The sequence below is a fragment of the Felis catus genome, chromosome D1 (genome assembly GCF_018350175.1).
Source record: "Felis catus isolate Fca126 chromosome D1, F.catus_Fca126_mat1.0, whole genome shotgun sequence".
In the NCBI taxonomy this organism is placed as follows: Eukaryota; Metazoa; Chordata; class Mammalia; order Carnivora; family Felidae; genus Felis; species Felis catus.
In genome coordinates, this window is record NC_058377.1 from 103,691,137 (window position 1) to 103,713,343 (window position 22,207).

A 22,207-nucleotide genomic window follows, 5' to 3' on the forward strand; every position below is an offset into this window, starting at 1 on the left:
AGCTGTAGATTTGCTGTGTCCATCTGAGAAAGTAAGTTCAAGAGCCTCCTATGTTGCCATCTTGAACTAGAACCCCTTTTTTGCCCCTCTTTAAAAACTGAAAATCAGCAGATAGCCATGAACAAAAGTACATATGTGGGAATTGTGAGATCCAGCACCACATGGACAGGGCCAAAGAGGAGTTTTGCCCACTTGTGCAGTAGGGAACAGGCAACAGATCTCAATGTGTGCTGTGGGGCTAATAGAAGCTAGCAAACCATCCCTAACACCTCTCAGTCACAGTCAGGGAAAACCTGGAGTGCTAGCCATGGACAAATGATATTTTGTCCAAGTCCAACTTTCCTGAGGAAAGACTTCAGCTCTCCCCCGGAGCAAAAAATAAATACAAGTTTGTATGCACTGCAAAAGGTAAAGGAAGAACATAACCAGTATCACCCTTCTCCCAAGGCAATACACTGCAGAGGAATGAACTAACCAGTGGCAACCTATCCTATGGGGCAAAGAAAAATTGGTTAGTGAGTGCCTGAGTACCACAGCTGTGTGGTACGTAATGGAGAGACCCAGAACCCATTTCTCTCCAGCAGTACTGAGTACTTAGGTGGGATCTCAATTACTGGGAAGCTGTTTGGGGGGACGGGCACAGAGTTTGTGAATGAGGCAGGTAAGAATATCAAAGGGCATTAAAGGGATGCAGTAGATCCCCCCTCCACCTGGCCTGCAGTCACCTCAACACTGTGAGTGCTAAATCCGCCACTCTCCCTTATTGTGCACTCATTTTGCACTATCTCAAGTCATGGGCAAGAGCGAACTCTGGTAAACAGTGAATATGCTAAGAAAATCAGGCTATGATTTCTGTTCAAGGGAGAAACCATAAACTTGAGCTGTAGCACTACCTTCTGAGAAACGAAGCAGAGCTTTCCAGGAGCCAGCCTGGTGAGTTCTAAGAAGCAGTGCATACATACAACATGAAGAACTCAACCACAGCAAGAAGTCTAGAACAGGTGAATCCAGACAAAGTTGAATAAAATACCAGCTATAAGTGAAACCTATGAAAAATATCCCCCACCAGAAGACAGCTAGTAAAGATTTGAGGAAGCATCTGCTATTTCAACTGCAAAAGCAGAAACACAAAACTCAGAGAGGTGGGAGCCAAGATGGCAGAACAGCATGGATGTTTTCTCTGTGTCTCCCATCCATGAAATTAAACCATCTTGCACACCTAGAAAACTGATCTGAGGATTAACACAACAATCTGCACAACCTGAACCACAGAATTCAGAAGGTACATGACACGGAGAGGTGAACATGGGGAGAGAGAAGCCACGGAGGGCAGGGAGGTGTTTCTGCATGTGGAGAGAGGATGGAGAAGGTGGGGAGAATACAGGAAAAGCACCCCTCCCCAAAAGCAGCAGGAGAGAAAGTGGAAGATTGGAAACAGCTGCAGAGACTGAACTAAAAAGACAGAAAGGAGAAAGGAGGAAGGAAAAAGGAGAAAGGAGAAAGGAGAGGGTTTAAATTCCATTAAGGCTGTAAACAGGGGGAGCGCAGAGAGTTTGCAACTCCACAGCTCAATACCTGGCAGTGCTCTGGTGGGAAGGGCGAATCCCCAGGAGCAGAGTGGGGTCTGGGAGGTTCTTGGGCCACACGGGGAGAAGTGGTTCCATTGCTGAAAGGACATTTGGTAGAGGCTGTGAGGCAACCTGTGCCCAGCAGACCCCAGAAAACAGCCACATTTGCTGGTGCTGGAACAAGGTTGTTAAGAGTGAAGCCTGGTGCCAGACTTGTGTTGTGATTTTCCATAATCCCTGATACGCTGCTACGGTACTATCTCGTGAACTTTTTCTCAGGCGGGCTGGCACCTGGCCGCAGTCTCTGAGCTTCGGCAGCTGCACTGTCCCATGAACTTTCCTGGGTGCAGCCAGCATTCGGCCATTGCTCAGTGAGACTCTCTGCAGAGGGGTGGAACAAGTCAAAGCCACAGTCCCTCAGAAACAAGGGGCCAGGGAAAACAGCCATATCTGAGACAAAACAAGGGAGACAGGTACTACCTGGGGCTTGGTCATGAACAGTGAAAAAGCAGGGAGTGGACAAACGCTGAAGACAAAGGACAGGTGCACAATTGCTGTAAGGGGAGAACAGAGTTCTGATACTACAGACTGGGTAGCTGAGTGATTGCATTTTCACCACTCCCGCACATGCGCATTCACACCTACAAGCACCACAGCACTCCACCCCAGTAGGCTAGCAGCGCCATCTAGTGGAGAACTGAGTCATTACACTAAGCCCCGCCCAACGTGGCCAATCTCGCTCTTCAAGAACACAAGTCTCACCACCTGCATAATCTATGGACTATAAAGTGCTTCATAGTCTGACTTCTAGGGAAAACGAAGTAATTTCAGTCGTATTTCAGTGTGTTAGCAGGTCCATCTATTCAATTTTCTTTCTTTCTTTTTTCTCTTTTTCATTTTTCTTTTCTTTTTCTTGAATACAAAAGGGAAAAAATTTTTTTTTATTTTCAATTTTATTAAAAAATATTTTTCTTTAATTTTTTTACTATATTTTTTACTTTTGAGTAAATTTGTTTTCAAATTCTAGTTTACTTCCATCATTTCATTTTAGTCTACTTCAGTGTATTCATTTTTTCAAATTTTCAAACAATTTCCTTTTTTTTCTTCTTTCCCCTTTTTCCTCTAAACTATCAAACCATTTTCAACACCCACACCAAAACACACCTAGGATCTAGCATCATTTATTCGATTTTGTGTGTGTGAGTGTTTTTAATTTTTTAATTTTAATTTTTTTTAATTTTAATTTTTTCTACCTCATTAATTTCTTTTCTCTCTTCAAAATTATCAAACGAAGGAATTCACCCCAAAAGAAAGTGCAGGAAGAAACTACAGCCAGGGACTTAAACAACACAGATATAAGCAAGATGTCTGAACAAGAATTTAGAATCATGATAATAAGAATACTAGCTGGAGTCAAAAATAGATTAGAAACCCTTTCTACAGACATAAAAGAAGTAAAACCTAGTCAGGATGAAATAAAAACTGCTATAACTGAGCTTCAATCACGAATGGATGCCACAGTGGCAAGGATGAATGAGGCAGAAGAGAGAATCAATGATATAGAGGACAAACTTATGGAGAATAATGAAGAAGAAAAAAAGAGGGAGATTAAAGCAAAAGAGCACAATTTAAGAATTAGAGAAATCAGTGACTCATTAAAAAGGGACAACATCAGAATCATAGGGGTCCCAAAAGAGGAAGAGAGAGAAATAGGGGTAGAAGGGTTATGTGAGCAAATCATAGCAGAAAACTTTCCTAACCTGGGGAAGGACACAGACACCAAAATCCAGGAGCACAGAGGACCCCCATTAGATTCAACAAAAACCAACCATCAACAAGGCATATGATAGTCAAATTCACAAAATACCCAGGCAAGGAGAGAATCATAAAAACAGCAAGGGAAAAAAATCCCTAACCTACAAGGGAAGACAGATCAGGTTTGCAGCAGACCTATCTACAGTAACTTGACAGGCCAGAAAGGAGTGGCAGGATATATTCAGTGTGCTGAATCAGAAAAATATGCAGCCAAGAACTTTTTATCCAGCAAGGCTGTCATTCAAAATAGAAGGAGAGAGTAAAAGTTTCCCAGACAAACAAAAATTAAAGTAGTTTGTGACCACTAAACCAGTCCTGCAAGAAATTTTAAGGGGGACTCTCTGAGGGGAGAAAGGTGGAAAAAAAATATATATATATATATATTTATATGTATATAAATATATATATATTTATATAAATACCAAATGCAACAAATATTACAAGGGACCAGAGAACACCACCAGAAACTCCAACTCTACAAGAAACATAAGGCAATAAATTCATATCTTTCAGTATTCACTCTAAACGCCAATGGACTCAATGCTCCAATCAAAAGACATAGGGTAACAGAATGGATAAGAAAACAACATCCATCTATATGCTGTTTACAAGACATCCACTTTAAACCTAAAGACATCTTCAGATTGAAAGTAGGGGGAGGGAGAACCAACTATCATGCTAATGGTCAGCCAAAGAAAGACGGAGGAGCCATACTTATATCAGACAATCTAGACCTTAAAATAAAGACTGTGTCAAGAGGTTCAGAAGGGCATTATATCATAATCAAGGGGTCTATCCACCAAGACCTAACAGTTGTAAACATTTATGCGCCAAATGTGAGAGCACCCAAATATATAAATCCATTAATCACAAACATAAAGAAACTCATCAATAGTAATACCTTAATAGTAGGAGACTTCAACACCCCACTCACAGCAATGGACAGATCATCTAATCAAAAACTCAACAAGGAAACAATAGCTTTGAATGACACACTGGACCAGAGGGACTTAACAGATATATTCAGAACATCTCATCCTAAAGCAATGGAATATATATTCTTATCCAGTGCACATGGAAAGTTCTCCACAATAGACCACATACTGGGACACAAATCATCCCTCAGCAAGTACAAAAAGATCAAGATCATACTGTGCATATTTTCAGACCACAATGCTATGAAACTCGAAATCAACCACAAGGAAAAAATTGGAAAGGTAACTAATACTTGGAGACTGAAGAACATCCTACTAAAGAATGAATGGGCTAACCAAGATGTTAAAGAGGAAATTAAAAAGTATATGGAAGTCAATGAAAATGATAACACCACAACCCAAAACCTCTCAGACGCAGCAAAGGTGGTCATAGGAGGAAAGCATATAGCAATCCAGGCCTTCCTAAAGAAGGAAGAAAGATCTCAGATACACAACCTAAACTTACCCCTTAAGGAGCTGGAAAAAGAACAGCAAACAAAACCCAAAACCAGCAGAACACAGGAAAAAACAAAGATTAGAGCAGAAATTAATGTTATCGAAACCAAAAAAAAAAAAAAAAACAAAAAAACAGTAGAACAGATCAATAAAACCAGAAGCTGGTTCTTTGAAAGAATTAACAAAATTGGTAAACCACTAGCCAGTTTGATCAAAAAGAAAAAGGAGTGGACCCAAATAAATAAAATCAAGAATGAAAGAGGAGAGATCACAATCAACACAGCAGAAATAAAAACAATAATAAGAGAATATTATGAGAAATTATATGCCAATAAAATGAGCAATCTGGAAGAAATGGACAAATTCCTAGAAACATATACACTACCAAAACTGAAACAGGAAGAAATAGAAAATTTGAACAGACACATAACCAGTAAGGAAATCGAATTAGTAATCAAAAATCTGCCAAAAAACAAGAGTCCAGGGCCAGATGGCTTTCCAGGGGAATTCTATCAAACATTTAAGGAAGAGTTAGCACTTATTCTCTTGAAGCTGTTCCAAAAAAATAGAAATGGAAGGAAAACTTCCAAACTCTTTCTATGAAGCCAGCATTACCCTGATTCCAAAACCAGACAGAGACCCCACAAAAAAAGAGAACTATAGACCAATTTCCCTGATTAACATGGATGCAAAAATCCTCAACATGATATTAGCCAACCGGATCCAACAATATTTAAAAAATTATTCACCATGACCTAGTGGAATTTATACCTGGGATGCAGGGTATAATGCATCCCAAAACAATTAACGTGATTCATCACATCAATAAAAGAAAGGACATGATCCTCTCAATAGATGCAGAGAAAGCATTTGACAAACTACAGCATCCTTTCTTGATAAAAGCCCTCAAGAAAGTAGGGATAGAAGGAGCATACCTCGAGATCATAAAAGCCATATATGAACGACCCAATGCTAATATCATCCTCAATGGGGAGAAACTGAGAGCTTTCCCCCTAAGGTCAGAAACAAAACAGGGATGTCCACTCTCGCCACTGTTATTCAACATAGTATTGGAAGTCCTAGCTTCTGCAATCACACAACACAAAGAAATAAAAGGCATCTAAGTCAGCCAGGAGGAAGTCACACTTTCACTTTTCACAGATGATATGATACTCTATATGGAAAACCCAAAAGATTCCACCAAAAAACTGCTAGAATTGATTCATGAATTCAGCAAAGTTGCAGGATATAAAAAATCAATGCACAGAAATCAGTTACATTCCTATACACCAACAATGAAGCAAGAGAAAGAGAAAACAAGGAATGGATCCCATTTACAATTACACCAAAAGCCATGAGATACCTAGGAATAAAACTAGCCAAAGACTTGGAAAATCTATACACTGAAAATTATGGAAAGTTTATGAGAGAAATTGAAGAAGACCCCAAAAATTGAAAAAGATTCCATCCTCCTGGATAGGAAGAACAAACATTGTTAAAATGTTGTACCCAAACCAATCTACATATTCAATGCAATCCCTACCAAAGTAACACCAGCATTCCTCACAGAGCTAGAACAGACAATCCTAAAATTTGTATGGAACCATAAAAGACCCAAATAGCCAAAGCAATCTGGAAAAAGAAAACCAAAGTGAGGCATCACAATCCCAGACTTCTAGCTATACTACAAAGCTGTAATCATCAAAACAGTATGGTACTGGCACAAGAACAGACATTCAGATCAATGGAACAGAATAGAGAACCCAGAAATGGAGCCACAAACGTATGGTCAACCAATCTTTGACAAAGCAGGAAAGAATATCCAATGGAATAAAGACAGTCTCTTCAGCAAGTGGTGCTGGGGAAATTGGACAGTGACATGCAGAAGAATGAACCTGGACCACTTTCTTACACCATACACAAAAATAAACTCCAAATGGATGAAAGACCTCAATGTAAGACAGGAAGCCATCAAAATCCTCGAGGAGAAAGCAGGCAAAAACCTCTTTGATCTTTGACACGGCAACTTCTTACTCAACACGTCTTGGGAGGCAAGGGAAACAAAAGCAAACATGAACTACTGGGACCTCATCAAAATAAAAAGCATCTGCACAGAGAAGGAAACAATCAGCAAAACTAAAAGGCAACCGACAGAATGGGAGAAGATATTTGCAAACGACATATCAGATAAAGGGTTAGTATCCAAAACCTACAAAGAACTTATCAAACTCAACACCCAAAAACCAAATCATCCAGTGAAGAAATGGGCAAAAGACATGAATAGACACTTCTCCAAGGAAGACATCCAGATAGCCAACCGACACATGAAAAAATGCTCCACATTGCTCATCATCAGGGAAATACAAATCAAAACCACCATGAGATACCACCTCACACCTGTCAGAATGGGTAACATTAACAACTCAGGTAACAACAGATGTTGGCGAGGATGAGGAGAAAGAGGATCTCTTTTGCATTGTTGGTGGGAATGCAAGCTGGTGCAGCCACTCCGGAAAACAGTATGGCGGTTCCTCAAAAAATTAAAAATAGAACTACCCTACAACCCAGCAATTGCATTACTAGGTACTTATCCAAGGGATACAGGTGTGCTGTTTTGAAGGGACATATGCACCCCAATGTTTATAGCAGCACTATCAACAATAGCCAAAGTATGGAAAGAGCCCAAATGTGCATTGATGGATGAATGGATAAAGAAGATGTGGTATATATATATATATATATACAATGGAGTATTAGTCAGCAATCAAAAAGAATGAAATCTTGTCATTTGCAATTATGTGGATGGAACTGGAAGGTATTATGCTAAGTGACATTAGTCAGAGAAAGACAAATATATGAATTCACTCATATGAGGATTTTAAGAGACAAAACAGATGAACATAAGGGAAGGGAACAAAAATAATACAAAAACAGGGAGGGGGACAAAGCAAAAGAGACTCATATATATGTAGAACAAACAAAGGGTTATTGGAGGGGGTGTGGGAGGGAGATGGGCTATATAGGTAAGGGGTATTAAGGAATCTGCTCCTGAAATCATTGTTGCAATATGCTAACTAATTTGGATGTAAATTTTTAAAAATTGCATTAAAAAAAGTAGAAACACAAAACTCAAATGAACATGAGACCTAAGGACACGTCATCCCTAAAAAACGAAAATAAATTTCAATCCATCAATTTAAAGCCACAGAATTTTACAATCTAGTTAATAAAGAATTCAAAATAGCTATTCTGAAGAAACTAAATGAGATATAGAAAAACACACAAAAACAGTTGAAAGAAATAAAAACACACAAAGACAATTGAATTATTTCATTCCTTACAAAATGAGAAATGTAATAGACACAGAAATCATTAAAAATAACCAAACAGGTGCATCTGGGTGGCTCAGTTGGTTAAGCGTCTGATTTTAGCCCAGTGCATGATCTCACGGGCATGCTGGCAGTGTGGAGCCTTCCTGGGATTCTCTTTTCTCTGGTTCCCCCTCTACCACCCAACTCATTCCTGCTCGCTCGTTCTCTTTCTCTCTCTCTCTCTCTCTCAATAAATAAACTTTAAAAAATTGCCAGACAGAAAATCTAGAGCTGCAGAACTCAATGAATAAAATTAAAAATATGCAATAGAAGTATCTACAGTAGATGGAAACAGAAAGTAGAATCAGTGGCTTGGAGGACAGGAACTTTGAGATGACCTAGTCAGAGAAGAAAGAAAAAAAAAGAATAAAAAAAGAGCAAAGAAAACCTATGGGAACCATGAAACATACAATTTTAGAATAATTGGAATTGGAAAAGAGAAAACTGGAGAAGGAAGCAGAAAGTCTAGTTGAAGATATAATGGCTAAGAACTTCTCAAACCTGGTGACACACATGGACATCCAAGTTAATGAAGCTAATAGACTGCTACATTATCTCATTGCAAAATTATTCATCGAGGCATAGTATAATGAAAGTGTCAAAAATTAAAGACAAAGAGAAAATCCTAAAAGCAGCCAGTAAAAACAAAGATTGTAAACTCCAAAGGAACACCATTAGGCTATCAATGGATATCACAGAAGACACCCTTAAGCAGGAGACAGTAGAAAGACATATTCAAAGTGTTGGAGAAAAATGCCAGCTGAGAACCTCTATCTGCCAAAGTTATCCTCCAGACAGAAAGGAGAAATAAAGACTTTTCCAGACAAATAAAAGTTGAGAGTACTAATCACCATTAGACCTTTCCAACAAGAAATGATGAAAGGAGATGAGAGGGAGGCAAACCATAAGAGACTCTGAAATACAGAGAACAAACTGAGGGTTGATGCAGGGGAGGGTGGGGGAGACGGGGAAATGGATGATGGGCATTGAGGAGGGCATTTGTTGAGATGAACACTGGGTGTTGTACACAAGCAATGACTCGTGAGAATCTACACCCGAAACCAAGAGCACAATGTAAACACTGCATATTAGCCAACTTGACAATAAATTATATAGAAAGAAAGAAAGAAAGAAAGAAAGAAAGAAAAGAAAAGAAAAAAGAAAAGATAAGGTAAGATAAGATGTACCATGTGTAGCCATCAGGGTGACCTAGTTTATTAAGTGTCCAATTCTGGATATCAGCTCAGGTCATGATCTCATGAGTTTGAGTCTGAGACCCACTTCGGGCTCTGTGCTAGCAGCGCTGAGCCTGTTTGGGATTCTCTCTCTCTCTCACTCTCTCTCTGCCCCTCCACTGCTTGTGCTCACTCATGTTCTCTCTGAAATAAATAAACTTTTTTTAAAAGTAAAAGAAAGAAAAGAAAAGGGGCACCTGGGTGGCTCAGTTGGTTAAGTGTCCGACTGCAACTCAGATCATGATCTCCATGCTGACAGCTCAGAGCCTGGAACCTGCTTCCAATTCTGTGCCTCCCTCTCTCTGCCCCTTCCTGATCTCTCTCTCTCTCTCTCTCTCTCTCTCTCTCTCTCTCTCTCTCAAAAATAAATAAACATTTAAAAATTTTTTTTTAAATATTTAATATGAAAATATATGAAAATAGACCACACACTGGTAGAGGTAAGTATATAGTCAGATTTAGAAGGCTATATCTGTAATAGGACAGAGAACACTGCATAAAAATTATAGACATATCCCTGATGAATATACATGCAAAAATTCACAATAAAATACAGGCAAGCCTAATGCAACAACACATTAAAGGATCATACACCATGATTAAATGAACATTGTCCCTACAAGGATGGTTCAACATACACAAAAACATAACTGTGATGCACCACGTTAATGTAAGATAAAAAGCATATCATCTCAAAAGATGCAGAAAAAGCATTTGAAAAAATACCACATCCTTTCTTAAATAAAACTGTCAACAGATTGGGTATAGAAGGAAATGACTGCAACACAATAAAGGCCAGAAATAAGAATCCACAACTAACATCACACTCACTTATATCTAGAAAGTCCTAAGACTCAACCAAAAAACTGTTGGAACTAATCAACAAGTTCAGTAAAGTTGCAGTACACAGAATCAGCATACAGAAACCAGTTGCGTTTCTATACACTAACAATGAAACACCTGAAAAGAAGTAAAAAAATATTATACCATTCACAGTAACATTAAAAACAATAAAATACTTAAAAATAAATTTAACCAAGGAAGTAAAAGGTCTGTACTATTAAAACTAAAACAAATTGATAAAATTAAAGAACACACACACAAAAAATGGAAAGATATCCCATGTTCATGAACCAAAATTAATATTCTCCAAATTTCCATACTACCCAAAGTCATCTATAGATTGAAGAAAATCTCCATCAAATTTCAATGATATTTTTCACCAAAATATAAAAAAAATACTAAAATTTGTGTGAAACTTCAAAAGACCTAAGCCAAAGGAATCTTGAGAAAGAGCAAAAGTGGAGGAATCACTCTCCTGATTCCAAACTATACTACAAAGCTATACTAAACAAAACAGTATGGGTCTGGCATAAAAATAGACATATAGGTCAGTAGAATAAAATAGAATCCAGAAATAAACTCCCACCTATATGTCAACTACTATTTAACAAGGGAGCCAAGAATACTCAGTGAGGAAAGAACAGTCTCTTCAATAAATGGTTTTGGAAAAACTGGATCATCCAATGCATAAGAATGAAATTGGGTCAACACCTTTCATCACTCAAAAAATTAACCCTAAATAGATTAAAGATAGGAATATAAGACCTGAAACCATAAAACTCCTAGAAGAAAAGATAGGGAACAAGATCCTTGACACTGGTCTTGAAAATTATTTTTTGGATCTCACACCAAAAGCACAAGCAAAAAAAGCAAAAGTCAACAAGTGCAGCTACATCAAATTAAGAAGCCTCTGCACAGCCAAAGAACAATTAACATAATCAAAAGGCAACCTACAGAATAGGAGAAAATCTCTGCAAACCATATACTGAAAAATATTTGCCAACCATGCACGTCAGATAAGGGGTTAATATCCAACATGTAAAAAGAATTCATAAAACTCAAAAAGAAAACAATCTGATTTAAAATTGGGTAGAGGAACTGAATGGATACTTTTCCTAGAAGACACCCAAATGGCCAATAGGTACACAAAAAGATACCCAACATCACTCATCATCAGGGAAATGCAAATCAAAAGCACAATGAAATATCAACTGACACCTGTTAGAATGACTACCATCACAGCAAGAGGTCATAAGTGGTGGTGAGGATTTGGAGAAAAGGGAACACCTGTACACTACTGGTGGAAAGGTAACTTGGTTTAGCCACTATTAAAAACAGTATGGATGTTCCTCAAAAGATTAAAGAACTACCATAGGATCCAGCAACCCCACTTCTGAGTATACACTCAACAGAAATAAAAACAGGATACCAAAAAGATAATCTCCACTCCCGTGTTTATTGCAGCATTATTCATAATAGGCAATATATGGAATGACAAAGAATTATAAAGAAGACATGGTGCTGACACACAGTACAGTGGAATATTACCCAACTACGACGTGGAGGAAATCTTGCCATTTGAGACAACATGAATGGACCCTGATGGCATTATGCCAAGTGACATAAGTCAGACAAAGACATAAACTGTATGATAGCACTAATATCATACAGAGTCAAAAAGCCAAACCCATTGAAACAGAGAGTCCAATGGTGGTTACCAGGACCTGGAGAGCAACGAAATTAGAGAGATAATTTTTGAAAGGGTATAACCTTGCAACTAAAAGATAAATAAATATGGAAATCTAATGCACAGCATAATGATTATGAGGTGCTCCTCCTACTGAAGCCCTCATGGTTCCTTAGGAAGACTTCACATACATTCTTACACATTTTTAAAGAACAATACTTTAAAGAGCATACCTAAGCTTACACGGTGGGGAAGGGGAGCACACATCTTTTATTCACACTGCACTACTTCCTTGGTATGGGGTAAGACCTCACATTCTCTCCCAGAGATTCAGTGATTCCCCTTCTCTCAATTCCATCCTTTTGTAAACTTGTGAAAAACTTGGCAAAGGCTTCACATGCCTCTTCATTTATAATCTTTAATTAAAGAGAACAATTACATGATTCATCAGAATTAGGAGCCCCTCTCCAAACAGCATTGAGAACCCAATGAATCTCCAAGGATAATATGTCATTGTAATGACATCTGTTTTATACCAATTGGTTCAAGTCTGAGCAATCTGGCAAATCAGCAGTCAGTACTGTTACACAACTTGTTCCCTTTTCAAACAGATCACAAGAACCAAAAGCTTTATGTTCTACTTTACACAAAGAAAATTGGCCAAAGTTAAAAACCCTGCCTCTCCCACTATTATTTCCCCTCTGGCTCTTGAGGCTTCCTAGAAAGTATCATCATTAGAGTAACTCTAACCATCTACTCCACACATTACATCACCCCATACAACACCATAAATCTCTAGGACATACAATATTCAACACGGACAATAAACAGAATATATACCAACTTCCCATATTTGTTCTTAGTCTGCAATATTTAATATCCAGTAACTCTATTCTTACAATGAATTTTCATGCAAGTCTCCTCATACCAAACATAAACAGATGCTTGAAATAACAGAAATGATTTAGTAGTGTGAAACACTGGCTATGTCAGACAAGGGTAAATTTTCCACATTTAATGGGAGAAAGAGGCTTGAGTCCCACAATATAAAAAACTGATATCGGCTCTGACATGGATTTTGAACATCATCTTCCATAAGAAACACCCACTCAACACTAGAAGCAAGAAAGTAAACCATGAAACTCCTAAGTAAATGGTACTGAAGGGACTACATCCTTCATTCCAATCCTCGTATGATTCAAATCACTTTTCCTTCATAAGATTATAGCTGGTAGAGACTGGATGTGAAAAAAACTTATTGGATGATTAGCCCTGAAAGAGGCCTTAGACAAACATTAGCTATCTCAGACTGCTCTTCCCAGGAAACTCAACCAGCTAATTGTATAGCTTTATCTGTTTTCAAAGGCACATTCTGTGTGTGCGTTTATTCTCACTATGGCAGCAATACAGAACAAACATCAATCACCATCATGTCTGGATTACGCTGCATCAAAATATTTGAAGACATAATCTCTACACTCCTGGGGGTCTCTGTCACGTACTGCTCCTTTATGATCAGAGGGCTGAGACAGCAGGACTCAATCTCCAAAGCAAAAATAAGTAATGAGTTTCTACACCTTAACATTTTACAAATACTTGAAAATTACTGATAAATGATGAGGCCACCCCTCATGTAGGGTGAAAGTATGAATCTCCAGGACTCAAACGTATTGTGTTTGTGTGGAATCAAGTCACTTGTCAGTCCATTTGGCATATTATCTTTGTCAAATTAAGCTTTCTTTATCCAAAGGTAGTATGAATTTTGTTACAGTCCATTCATGTGCATATTATCGATGGTTAAGGTTTCTGATAGGACAAATCTGTACAGGACCTCAGCAGGAATATTTCTTCTTTTGCAGCCTCTTCAAGGCATCTTTGATTTCCTTGTTCCTCAGACTGTAAATCAAGGGATTCAACATGGGGATAACCACAGTGTAAAAAACCGATGCAAATCTGTCAAAACTGGAGGAGCCGCCAGAGCTGGAACTCAAATAGACAAACATACCTGAGGTGTAGAAGAGGGACACTGCTGTCAGATGAGAAGCACAGGTGTTGAAAGCCTTGGACCTGCCTTTAGCTGAAGTGATCTTCATGACGGAGATGACAATATAGCCATAGGATATCATGATGATGAAGGCATTTGTTATCCCAAAGATCACTGTTAATACAGCAGTCAAGAGTTGCACAAAGAAAGTGTCAGTGCAGGACAGGACTAACAACTGGGGCATGTCACAGAAGAAGTGGTTGATGACATTAGGCCCACAGAAGTGAAGCTGAAGTATGGCACACAATTGGGATACAGAAGCAGAGAGTCCAGCCAGATAGGACCCCAGCACCATCCGAATACACAGGGTGGGTGACATGACTGATGAATAGAGAAGAGGATTACAAATGGCGGCATATCGGTCATAAGCCATGGCTGTCATGAGACAAGACTCACTCAGTCCCATGATTGAAAACACAAAGTATTGAACAGTGCAACCCACAAAGGTGATAGTCTGCTGCTCTTGGAAAAAGCTGGAGAGCATCTTGGGGGCTGTGGAGGTCACATAGCAGATATCCATGAAGGACAGATTACTGAGGAAGAAGTACATGGGTGTGTGGAGGTGAGAGTCCATCCTTATTAAGATGATGAGGCACAAGTTCCAAGTCAGAGTCATAATGTAGATGAGCAGGAATACAACAAAGAGCACTGCTAGGATTCTGGGGAAATCAGAGAATCCCAAAAGGATGAAATAAGTGACCTCTGTAATATTTCCTCCCCCAACCATTTGCTTGGTGCTTCTAAATCAGAGAACAGAGAATGTTCTGCTGACTCAGCTGAAATGACAGCATTACACTGCTCACTTGTGCCATCCACTGAGTACTGGGAAAGAAGCAAACAATGCCTCACTGTCCTGATGAGAAGACCCCAGCTTTTCATCTCAAATTATCAAGAAATGACTTTAGTGTTTTAGTTTCTCAATTATTTCATGAAATCTCATGAAAATCAGAGATATTTTCAACTGTGAGAACTTAAAAAAACAAATGCTGTGATTCTTACAGAGATCATTCATTGAAAGTTTTTTAAAAAGCCTTTGGTAATTTATTATAGAACTTCTGCTTTATAAGAGCATAAGTGGCATCACCTCCAGATTAAAACTGAAATAGCCGTTCAGTTCCAGATAGTGATCTAGATAAATTTTTAAAATTTATTCTTTTACCCTTAAGAAAAGTAACTTAACCAATTTGTAATGATTTCACAAATTTTTATGCAAATATATTTGACATATCATCTTCCAACTGGCCTGGAAAACTATATCATAACTTTACTCTGATAATATTTTCTTGAGTCATAGCATATGTGCCCAATAAAGTTATGGAACACATCTTCTTAGGGAAGTCTTCATACTTAGTATTCCAAAAGGAGGCTAGGATAGCTCACTATTGACCCCAACATTTTTTTTTCAATTTTAAGGTATTTTTCTACATGAGAAATAGCATGGTACTGTGGTTAAAGGTTCAGACTTTAAGAGTTTTGTCTGATACCCTCCCACTTTATGAACTTGTCCAAGTAGCTCAAACACACTAAGATTGACTTGCTCAAAATAAAGTGAGAACATTAAGAGCCCCTGGACTATAAGGTTACTAGGAGGTTTATGAGAAAACTCATGAGGATGCTGAGCACACATCTGAACACAGTAATTGTTCTATATGTGTTGGCTACTATTATCCTGGATTGCTTACAGATAACCATGAATGACAGCTATTTCCATGGATAGAAATGTCAACAGTGTTAGAGTTGTATGGGTTAATTTGAGATATTTCCTGAGATATCACTGGCCTTGTAGACTATCAGGAATTATTATCTCTAGACAAATGTAGATTTGGACCTCATGTGGAAGCAAATCAAACCACCTGGGGCCATGAAGACACAAACCACATAATTAATTTTCTATTTAGGATGCTTGAGTTTGAGTATACTTGGTCCATTGACAACTAGTATCAAGTTATATGGGCCTTGATACAGAGAAAAAGTAAATAGTTTCAATTACCAAGTACTATATAGCTATAGTTCATATTTTTTATTGATATAGTCATCATATTATGGCTTACTGAAGATTCATAATAGATTGCAGCTATGGCCTATGCTCCATAAATAATCTGTCCTTCCTTGAGATGAAAGAATAAATCAATGAGAACAGTAAAGAAATTTTTGAAAAAAGGTAAATAATTAAAAAGACATGAACTTTCAAATAATAAAAATATTATAAACACTGATAACTCACTATTCTTATAAAAATAGATGGGTCAAAAGAATATATAGAAATTTTAGAAAAATTGAAATTTGGTAAGAGTTAACAAATGGTAAGTATTTAAATTGATAAAGGTTAAACTCTTGTAATGCATTTATATAATTTCGGTATGCAGAAAAAATCCTGAAATACAACACCAAAACAGAAACTACAAGAGAAAAATATGAACTAACACTTAAAAACTTGGCATCAGAAAAATTCACTTATGTAAAATACTTTTGAAATACAATTGATGAGGGAAAAATAGTTACAAAGATAAAAAAGACAATATAGTAATGTCCTTAATATAAATAGGGATGGGGAATTCACATTTACTACTGAGGGCAGAAGATGTTTCCACCTTCCTGGAGGAAAAAAAAATTTGTTTTATATAATATCTCTATCTCTGTCTCTTTCTCTTTCTCTCTGTCTCTCTATCTGTCTCTCTCTCTCTCTCACACACACACACACAAACCACACAACATGTGAGCCAATTACAAACGTCAAAAGTAATGACTGGTATGATTTTGATTGCCTTCCTTAAATGTTTCTGTCTTTGATCAATTTTCCACAACTCCTATAAATAAGAAATAAGTTATTAAGATATATAAATCCTTAATAGTAAGCACAGATTGGGAAAGAAAGGGAGAATGGAAGGGCAAATGATGGAGAAAGTGAGAATGACAAATAAAACAGACTTTCAGAATTTCCTGCATTTTACCTACTGTCCATGTCACCCTTCACAAGTTATTAATTAACCTCTCTGTGCCTCAGTTGTCTCATCTATAAACAGGGCTAATAACACTACCTCATATGACTGCTGCAAGGACTGAATGACATAAAGGGCTTCAAACAGTAAGGGCTCAATAAATGGTAGCAATTATCATCCCCATTATCATTCCTTTCTGTGAAAGAAAAATAAGGCAAAATGAATACTGAAAGGTCAAGGAGCACTTCACACAATTCTTTTCTAAATTAGATGGTCTCTGTGCTAGACTCAAGAATATTGTCAATCAATGACTATAGTTATTTCTATCTCGTAGTGTTTTGTTATCCTCCAGTTGGCTGTGAACTTCTGATGCCACTTTTTGTGTTTTACCACCACCAAGTACTCTTGAGGTGACGATACTAGGTACAGTACATGGTACAGTGGAGATGTTTCACTATTGAGTGATAAGCATCTTGTATGCTAATGTTGGCATAACTGAATAAATACATGATGAACAAATGGTTCTTTCACCCACTTTTGGATATAAAACTAAAATTATCTTATTTCATTTCAATTATGGTTTTAGGAACTGGGAAATCTTTCTGTTTACTCTTAAAATAAGTGTTGCCAATATTAGTTCTCCACTATTTTATCCAAGATGAGTTAGAGTCAATGAAAATATTTTCCAAATATGAACTTCTGTGAACAACATCCCCCAATACACTAACATAATTGATTGATTCTGTGAAAATAAGTCAATCTCCTGTTCAATCATTTGCAGTAAAACTTCATTTTCTTAATACATTTTGTTAACAGAGGTAACCAGAACTAAAAGTATTTTATGTAACTCATACTCCCAAAAAAGATAAGGAATTGTAGACTGTTTACTAACTCATGATAAAATATACCTGGTTAAACTTCGGTAAGTCATAGGAAAAGGGAAAAATTCTGAATATATTAACTCTCTTTGGTTAAGTTTTTGCGTGTGTTCACCATCTCCAAGACAATTAAAAGAAAAGGTGACTGATGTAGATATTAATTAGGCATTTTACTATGTGCATCTAACTAATCAAAACCTTTCAAATTCTGATAACTAAAAGACATGGCCAGTTTATAAGATTGTGCAGGGTACAAAATCAGGTTAGGAAAGCCAAGATGTTGCTGAATGAAGAGCAAGTTTTACAAAAAGGTTAAAAGAGATAGTTAGACTAACAACTACCTATGTCTGGAGTGGGGCATTTCTGATATCTGTGTTACCAACACTGGTGCCTCCTGACTCCCAGGGTCTCCAAAGAAGGCCATGGAGAGCTATTTGATGTATTTCAAAAAGCCAGTCGAATTGTACTTGAGTACTTTCTCATGTCATTACTTAGTGAACAGCTTGCCTTTTGCTACTCAGAAATTATAAACCGAATTATTTATGTAAACGGAAAATAAATTAGTATCTTTTCAAAAACATAATCCTCAAGGAAAAAAATTAAATTAAAAGGGTCCTTGGGATGGTCAAAGTTGGAAAATCTAGACAAGAATGTGTGATCTTAGGAAATTCCCCTGAAAGGCAGTAATTGCTATTTTGAATTCAGTGCTCAATTATTGACTTCTAAAATTTGTTAGGCTTTATAAACATTGTCTCATTAGATTCTAAATGATCTCATTATCTCCCTCTTTACAGGTGAAAGAACAGAAGGTAACAGAGCTTAAGATCACATCCATAAGAAATTGCAGAACTGGAACTCAACATTCATCTCTCACCCCAGAATGATCCCTGATATTTTAGAGTAGAGATTAATCTTTTCAAGGAAGGTCAGAGACATTCTATAGGTGAAAAGAACCCAAGGAAGAGCCCACCGGGGAGAGTGTGGGAGTGAGGATGGGAGAGGGAAGAGGTGAAGAATGGGAGACTGAGGACCATAAAACCTTGCTCCACACAGGTCCTACTGGAAGAATCACATGGCTATTAAGATAGCACAAAATCCACTGTTCTCACTAAATCTTGCCCTCTCACCTTGACCCAGATTTCCCAAGAAGACAGAGCTCTTGTCAAAGGTTAAAACTACTTCTTTTCCAAAGGAATTTTCCAGTTAGGCCCTATTGTTCTCCAAGATGGGAGTCTTTGGCTTTGAAACTGGCTGTCCCCTCAGGGCAAGAGAGATGCCCACAACTGGCGATCCTCTTAAATATGTTATTAAGAGCAGAGGTAACATGAGAAAAGACAATTAGAGGGAGAAAACCCTCAGGGACGCTCTCTGGAGTCATGGTTGTCATGGAGTTTTTGTCCCTGCTAATTTCATGCCCCACTTTGTCATGTCCCTTCTGGATCCATCCCTGACATCCCCACAGTCCAATAATGTTCTCATGATTGTAGTCTTTCTATTGGAAACTTAAGAGTCATTAGAGCTGGAAAGAACCTAGAGATCATCTAGTCCAATACCTTCAATTACCAGGTGAGGAACCTGAAGCCAGGGAGCTAAAAGATTTGCTCAAGATGACATGGCTAGCTGGTAAAATACCTTAATTAAAATAAATTAAATACATGAGTATTTCCCTCTGTACAAAACACTTTCATTTTAGATATAGACATACATAAATTTTCTCAAATACCTGACCAGACTCAACCATCACAGCAGCGCTGTGAGTCACACACACCATTATTTCCTATGCATAATGAAGAAGCTGAGACAATAAGGAAAACAACAAAACTAATTCATGACAGAGTCACGACTTATCATGGTTACAACCTGGGACATGGGTATCAACCAATCTGATGACTTGATGACTGTGTGACCTTGAACAAATTAGCCTCTCCAAGCCTCAGGATTATCATAAAATGGGGCTGATAGTAGTAGCTACTTCATACAGTACGTCTACATAGAGAGAATCAAGTTACATAATGCATGTAAAGTTCTTACCAGGGGGTGTAGTACAAGTATAACTTCTGTTAACAGTAGGTGTAATTTGTGTGTTCTGATCTGGAGTTCTTTCCAACGTGTTCTGCTGCATTACTAATCCTTCACTAAAAATACCTACTTAAGATCATTCCCACAAACATTTTTGCTTGTTTGTTTCTAGGTTTTTACAAGTGAAACTCCTCTATCCTGCCAGTTATTAGGGATGCAGAGATGCTCTAGAAAAGTCTCATCCTTCGTTTGATCTACTTCAGCTATTCTTACCTCCAGGGAGAAAAGGGTGGGTAGGCAATGAGTTAATTATTTAACTCTCACTGATAGGTTAATAGTTACATATTCCCCCTGATAAGAACTGTAATAACTTTACCCTTGAATCTAGACAGGTTCTTAAGATAGTTTTAAAGATAGAAAACCAAAAGTATAGGCTGTGGTCTCCAGGGCCAAGCAATGGAAGCCATGATTCTGGTCAGTAAGAACCATATATGTTCCACAAATCACACTTTGTGAGATTCAAGATGAATTATCGTTGTGCTAGGAAGAATGTGTCAAATATCTGTGTGCCCAAAGGTTCTATCTGTAATATATGTAATATAATTTCTCACCTCTCAATTTCATATGGTAATGGAAATACAAATCAAATCTGTGTGATGTAAATACGTGAAATGTAAAGTATTGTATAAATACAAATGCAGTATGTATGAAATTAGTCCATGAACTCTTGTATGGAAAAAAAATCTCTTTTTAAACTTTTTTGAAGTCCTCTTGTTTGGACTCTGAGTACTCATAGAACTCCCAAGTCTGGTGACTCTTCTGCTCCTGATCAACTTAAGGTCCTGGAATCCCTAGAGGGCTCAGATCAGAGACTCAATTCCTGCACCCTAAACACACCACAGTAGCCATCATTTCTGAAGTCTTGCACAGTTTCTGGAAGATACCAAGCAGCATGCTCCAGGACTGCCTATGCCAAGAAATTGATGACAGCATAGCAGTTTCAGATGTACATTGTAATCAACGTCTGTATATACACTACAAAGTGATCATCGCCAAGTCTGGTTATCAGTCATCAACATGCAGTTGACCCCCTTCACAATCTTACCCAGTTCCCAACCTCCTTCCTCTCTGGTAACCGCAGCTATGTTCTGTATATGAGTTGTTTTTTTATTGTTATGTTATCTTATGTCTTTAGATTCCAAATATGAGTGAAATCGTTATAACTCTTCATCTGACTTATTTCATGTATCGTAATACCTTCAAGGTCTATCCATATTGTTACAGATGGCAAATTTTCATTCTTTATGGCTGAGTTGTATTCACAGATATATATGATGCATATCCACTATATATAAGGTGAGAGAGACAGAGATAGAGGCAGATATAGAGATAGAGGTAGACATAGACATGAGATAGAGAGATATATCACATACTTTTTATCCATTCATGTATTGATGGACACTTGGGTTGGCTGGCTATTGTATATAATGCTGCAATAAACATAGATGTGCATATATCTTTTTGAATTAGTTTTTTTTTTTTTTGGTCTACTTTGAATAAATATACAGAAGTAGAATAGCTGGGTCATATGGTAGATCTACTCTTAATTTTTTGAGGAACATCCATACTGTTTTCCACAGTGGCTGAACCAAATTACATTCCCACCAACAGTGCACAGGGTTCCCTTTTCTCCACATTCTCTCCAACAGTTGTTATTTCTTGTCTTTTTGATTCTAGCCATTCTCACTTGTGTAAGGTGGTATCTTGTGCTTTTGATTTGTATTTCCCTGATGATTAGTGATGTTAAGCATATTTTCATGGGTCTATTGGCCATCTGTATGTCTTCTTTGGAAAAGAGTCTATTCAGGTCCTCTGTCCATTTTAATCAGATTGTTTGGGTTTTCTTAATTTTTAAAATATAAATCATTGTCAAGTTAGCTAACATACAGTGTATACAATGTGCTCTTGGTTTTGGGAGTAGATTCCCATGATTCATCACTTACATACAACACCCAATGCTCATCCCAACAAGTGCTCTCCTCAATGCCCATCACCCATTTCCCCCTCCCATCCACCTCCCCATCAATCCTGTTCTCTGTATTTAAGAGTCTCTATGGTTTGCCTCCCTCTCTGCTGAAACTATTTTTCCCCTTCCCTTCCCCCATGGTCTTCTATTAAGTTTCTCAAATTCCACATATCAGTGAAAACATATGGTATCTGTCCTTTTCTGACTGACTTATTTCACTAAGCATAACACCCTCCAGTTCCATCCACGTTGTTCCAAATGGCAAGCTTTCATCCTTTCTCATTGCTAAGTAGTATTCCATTGTATGTATAAACCACGTCTTCTTTATCCATTCATCAGTTGATGGACTTTT

General features: G+C 37.7%; 1 protein-coding gene and 1 pseudogene across 1 annotated transcript; both read right to left on the bottom strand.

The window, feature by feature from the left end:
• Nucleotides 1-22,207, bottom strand: part of LOC123380619 — a 94,453-nt pseudogene that overhangs the window by 39,704 nt on the left and 32,542 nt on the right.
• LOC101096915 (olfactory receptor 5AN1) lies at nucleotides 12,639-21,241 on the bottom strand. Its single transcript, XM_045039340.1, has one exon. It carries the CDS (start codon nucleotides 14,718-14,720, stop codon nucleotides 13,782-13,784), a length of 939 nt encoding a protein of 312 aa, XP_044895275.1. The 5' UTR covers nucleotides 14,721-21,241; the 3' UTR covers nucleotides 12,639-13,781.

Excerpts from the sequence above, each read along its gene's own strand:
- LOC101096915 (XM_045039340.1), bottom strand. The coding sequence starts at position 14,720 with ATGGTTGGGGGAGGAAATATTACAGAGGTCACTTATTTCATCCTTTTG.